General features: G+C 29.6%; 1 protein-coding gene across 1 annotated transcript; it reads right to left on the minus strand.

Annotated features, from left to right (window-relative positions):
- Positions 1 to 1,123: 1,123 nt before the first annotated feature.
- On the minus strand, positions 1,124 to 4,243 carry LOC106766826 (transcription factor BHLH094). Its single transcript, XM_014651589.2, has 5 exons — positions 3,710 to 4,243; positions 3,551 to 3,616; positions 3,400 to 3,468; positions 2,978 to 3,055; positions 1,124 to 1,651 (listed from the first exon to the last, which is right to left on the minus strand). The coding sequence occupies exons 1-5, from the start codon at positions 4,034 to 4,036 to the stop codon at positions 1,523 to 1,525; spliced, it is 669 nt and encodes a 222-aa protein (XP_014507075.1). The 5' UTR covers positions 4,037 to 4,243; the 3' UTR covers positions 1,124 to 1,522.
- Positions 4,244 to 6,053: the final 1,810 nt, after the last annotated feature.

A 6,053-nucleotide genomic window follows, 5' to 3' on the forward strand; every position in this document is an offset into this window, starting at 1 on the left:
TATTTGTAGTATTATCACTCAAAGAGTTTTTAACTCATAATAGGAATAAATATAATATTTTTCTCTAAATAAACTGTAGTATAGGACTAAAGACAAAAAAAAAAAAAAAAAAAACAACGTAACAGTGTGTGAATGTTATACACAAAGTGTCATGTTGCTCAGTGTCACATAATGTCACATATTTATAAATAAGGTACTCAGAACTATATACCATGATTATTATGTTATATTTTTTAACAAATTTTTTAACTAATAATCTTCATGCGTCTCTATTTATGTCATATATTACCTACAACTACTTCATTATCATTTTTTTTTTGACAAAAATAAGTTTAAAAAATATTTTTTTGAAACTTTAACTTTATCTTTCCCTTCTTAAAAGTATGTCTCGTTCTATTGTTTCTATACATTTAAACAGTACTGTATTATTTTAAAATTAAGATTAATGATAGTTTATAAGTATCTAATGAATTTCCTTCTAGAAGACAAGATCACAGAATTCGTATTAAAACAAAATAATACTTAAAGTCTGCCCTTTAGTCCTTTAATGTCATAAAAACTATAAATATGTTACAACCTAATAGAATAGACTGAGTGTAATTTAAAGTTCTCATCCTTTGCTTTTCAGAAATCTACAAAAAAGAAGAAAGTATCATATGCTGATGCATGGAAGGATGAGAGTATTCACTTGTTATTTTTTCTTTTCATTCGTAGCAGTAGAAACATGCCTCTTTTTTTATTGTAAACAAAATAAACAGTGGTTTAAAGGATATTGTAAAATAAACAGTAGTTTAAAGGTAATGGTAACATAATTACTTCAATTTATAAAATAATTAAATTTAAACTAATGATTATTTAAAAGATAAAAAAGAAATGTATACTAGAAAAACAATAATCCTCTTCCAATATAAGATAAAGATAAATAAGAATAAATACCCTGATAAATTAAATTTCTTTTTTAACTTTGTTTTCTCTCTTTGTTGGTTTATAACATTTACTTTTAATTGCAAAATTTCTTAAACACTTAATTTTTAGTTTATTTGTGTGAATGGTTGCAGGCTTTCCATAAGAACTTAACAGAATCAAGAACATCAAATTCGATTATTGTTGATGAACAATACGATACAGAAATTTAATACATTTTATTTGGTCATATGTTCTGACAGTGACTCGATTACTAACTCGGGTAATTTTCATATTGTCTCTAAAGGTAAATAATATCTTCCTGACATATATGAACTGTGATACAACAAATCAGGAGAGAAGAATCTCAACACAGCAGAGTTTTTGAACAAAAACCACAATAAAATTATTCCAAATGCCCAAGGAGATTAGATGTATTTCTTTCAATGGATATCTCACTATGAGAGAAAAAAGCAAATGATCTAACAACATTTTGCATCAAAGGACACTAAGTTGTTATTAGAATGCTAACCAGCCATCATCTGCTGTGACTTTTTCCTTTTTAATGGAAAACCAACCACACTGATTGATGTGTCATTCCCAGTGAATCTCGTTCAAATTATGTTACTTTCTCAAAACCACCAGCTATCTGCATATGCAGCCATCCAGCTTGTGATCCTTGAGCAAATCCCCTTGCCGGTTGTGATCCAAATATTATTCCTGAAAGGTCAAATGGCTGAGTGGCAACCTGTACCACCATAACAGCTGATCAAAATCTCAGTAAATAAATAAACAATCCTAAATAAACAATGATGTGTTTAAATACATGTAATATTTCTATATAACAACAATACTTTGATTGAATAACATATTGTCCCAAGAAAATCACACTCTGCCATACAGTGAAATCCATGCGGGTTTTAGTCCTCATTTAGTTCAACTTATCTTACATGGATGGAACAAATCATATGAAATGTATTTAGAAGAGTGAGTCTGGGTGTGTAAATAGCACTCTTCTTGTTCTAATTGAGATTGTTTCCATGATTAAACATTCCAAATTTTTTAAAATGACTTCAAAAACTCATTTGGTATTTGGACCAAGAGTTATATTTGCACAAACAGAAAACAAAGTTTTCCATTGTAGAATTAATTTAATGCCAAAAGTAGTAAATTCATTAGTGATCACAATACTTGCATAGCAAAGTTAATTATTCTGGAAAAGCTCAATAAACACAAACACCAGTTGACTTTTTTTTTGGCACAATTCATTTTGTAGTTTTTTCACATTAATTTATTTTCATTTTGTAGTTAATACAGTAAAAAAATAAAAATATTTTTCTCTTAATCTTTCAAGTAACACATGTCAAAAGACCAAGATAAGTAATCGTGTACAAGAATGCCTATACTCTTTTGAGTGAGATAATAAATAGTAATAATGAGAAGAGAAAATCTCAATTTTACAGTAGAACTCCTAAGATATAACTCATCAGAAACAGCACCAGATAAACATGAATCCCGATGAAATTAACAATTACTCGAAAAATATATATCTGACCCCAGTATTCACTTGAGCTGAGGATTCATTCATCACTGTACAATGATACGTGTAGATTATTGTACAGCGATAGTAATAATTTACATCTACATAAAACCAATTGGATGGTAATCAACCAGGTCAAAGGATTCCGGGTTGACAGAATTCCCAAAATGTTTCAACTATTTTTCTTAAGCCTATGCTACTATGGATTTTAGTCACCAAAAAGGTTTGCAATGTCAAAATAATTTACAATATTAGCCTCCCTTCCTGAAATCAGACATTCAAATCACAATTTCCTTATTTTCCGTTTTTCCACTACCATTCTCTTCTCATACAGGCACGAAACTTCCAGAATGTTAGTTTGCATCCATGTAAACCAAACTATTTATGAAAGTTTCCTGCCCAGACAAACACTGGGCTCTTTTCAGTGTTTCACAAAGCCAAATAACATACCACCACTTAACATTTTGCCTAACATTTTCTAAATGGAGTGAATGGTTTTGGCGTTAGATTAAAATATTAAGTATGTAAACTTACTTCTTTTGTGGGAAAACATTCAATAGAAGGGCTAATACTCAATCTCGAATTAACCGCCTCAAGCTTCATCGAAAGAAACTGCAAAGTCATAGAATTAATAAATCAAATCATTCAACATCAGTTAAACATATTAAATAATAGATAAATATGTTGCATCTCATTCAAAGATCCATTTTGGGTTAAAACTATTTTAAGGAATTTAATGCTATATAGTGTGAAAATAAATTGCAGGAATATGATACAAAAAAAATATTAAAATTTCAAAGATTAAATTTAAACGAAAAATTTATAAACACAATATTTGACAGAAGAAAAGGCAAGGGAGTTATAAAATAAAATCATTTTCCTAATATTTAATATTGAGTTTTGTTATTAAGTTTTAAAATAAAAACATACAGAAAAAAAAGGATGAAGATAACCACCTCAACCTGACGCTGCAGAGACTGGATGTAGTTAATAATCTCATCCAGGACAAGCGCTTTACCAATTACCTGAACCCAAAATAATTATACCATAACACAACAGAAAACACAAATAAAGTTAAAAATAAAAAATAAAGAATGAGATAATTACCTTGCCACAGCCGGGGACTAAATCTTGAAGAATTTTCATCCTCTCACTTATCTTTTCCCTACGAGCCTGTTGTGAAGAGCAAGGTTGTAAAAGTTGTTGAAGATTTGAAGTATGAAATTAAAAATTAAAAATAATAATAATAATAATAATATGAATTACTCTTTCGGCGAGGCTGTGGCTATCGGTGGCTTGGCCTCTTCTTGCTCGGACGTGTATGTAGTCCTGCTTGGGTTTGGGAGTTTGAAGGGGTGAGCTGTTGGCGGCAGCTACGGAAGTGGCGTCGGGTTGAAGAGGACGCAACGCAGCGTTTTGGTGTGTCTCTGAAGATGGTGATAGCTTAACGTGTTTGTTACTGTTAGAAGAGTGATTGTGAAGAAGAAGAGAAGAGGGTCTCTTGTTGGAGGAGGGGAATTGCGAGGGCCAAATCTCGGACAAAGAAGGGTTGGCCGAAGAGAATGTGGCGTCGTTGACGAGCGGAGGTTCCATTGAGATTCATTCAGTTAGAATCGGTTCAAGGAGTGTGTGAGAAAGAATAGTTGGTGATTTTGTTTGTTTAAATAATGCTAGAATTCAGGTCTGAAAGGTTAGTTTCTGATCTTTTCTATTTCGACCTGGAGTGGTCTCAGTCTCCCACTGGGAACAACAAGCACCAAAGGTGCGTACTGCGCCCACTGCGCTTCTTATCCATTTCTTCTAACCTTTTATAAAGGATCATTTACGTGTCACCTTCTACCCCTTTCTTTTTAAGTCTCTCACCAACAAATTAAATACATATAACTAATCTTCTTCTTTTTTATTCTTATTAATTACTTTTATTTTTTTAATCAATAAAAAAAAACCTGAAAATATTATTAGTGGTATGATGATGTCCTGATTGTTACGTTACCTGGGATATCTCGAACATTATTAATTTATTACCCTTGTGTTGTTATACTTGTAATTAATAAATTATCTTAGTTACTGGAGAAACATTACTCGGTATCATTAGTAATGCAACTGTCCATTCTATATTTGAATATGAATCTTCGTTTTTGTCGAAATTTTGATTAGCCATTTGAGACAACCGAAATAATTAGGACAATTTATCATGGCATTTCAGATAAGGTTAAATATATATTTTTTAATTTAGAGTTATGGAAATTCATCAATATGCAGTAGTTAATATCCTTTAGAAAAAAAAAAGTATTTTCTTTGGTTTATTGCTGCATTTCAATTATGCAAGGACAAGGAAAATGAAAAGAATAAAATATAAGCATTATATTTGTTGTTTGGAGAAAATGTGTTATGCAAATGAGCATGTTATCTCTTTTCCTTTTGGACTTCATTGTCCTTCATTCATTTCACTTGGAAGCATAAGAGTTAGTCTAAAGTTCCAAATTGTGCTTGCTTGTTCAATGGTAGCACACACACATCCCTAAAGTTTTCATTACATAAATCATCTTGCATATCAATCAATTAGATAGAAATGAATAGACCCTTCACTTGATTCTTCTTGTTATATTCATATTCCTACTTTGTATGGTTACCACTTAACTCGGTGCTGTATTTGGCGGGGTATGCTTGAAATATATAGCAATGATCTATATGCAAATATGAAGTTTCATTCACAAAAAGAAATTAAGAAAAAAAAAAGAAACTGGAAAATTAAGATATTAATTTCTTTTATTATGCATTTTATAATTTTACCATTGCAATTTAAATTCTTTATATTTTTCATTTTGTTATTTTTATCACTATTTTCACCTTGGATTATTTTAACAATTATAACATGATGTGCTAATTTATTTTTGTGAATTCTAAAGGCATTCTTTCATTTTTTTTTTTTACTCTAATAAAAAGAATTATATGATCCCATTTTAATTAAAAATTGTGTTGTATGTTTATAACCTAAATCTCACTTTAATTTAGTATCTTAAAATTGTGTATATATCTCAACTAAAACGTTTTATAAAAAAGGTTAAATATATTTTTAGTTATTGAATTTATATGTGAGATTTAAATTTATTTATGTTTAAAATTTTGATATATTTTGATTTTCAAACTTTAAAAATAAACTAATATAGTTATTTTGGTTTACATATATCACTTCCTTTAATTGGATTTTATGGAAAAATTTGTTTTAAACTTTCAAGGAATATATAAAACAATTTTGGAAAATTGTATTCTCATTTGTTTGTCTTATTATAATTTTTCTTAATCTACTGAATTAGAAACCAATATAATTCATGGTAGCAATTCGTACCATAAGCATTAAAAAGGAAGATATATAGTATTAGTCTGATCAATTTAATGTAGACTGGTCAGATTAACCACGATATATAATTATTAAACCGATTCAACAAAACAATTGACGAGACAAGAAAAAAAGTCACACCGTTTTATAAAAGAATATGACTAATAGTTTGAGTTATCGATCAAGTTGTACACCTAACGTGGTTAAGAGCATCTACAAAAATTAACACAAATCACATTGGTAATTGCAATTAAGAGGTGATTGGGTGGT

Source organism: Vigna radiata, chromosome 7, assembly GCF_000741045.1.
Source record: "Vigna radiata var. radiata cultivar VC1973A chromosome 7, Vradiata_ver6, whole genome shotgun sequence".
NCBI lineage: Eukaryota > Viridiplantae > Streptophyta > Magnoliopsida > Fabales > Fabaceae > Vigna > Vigna radiata.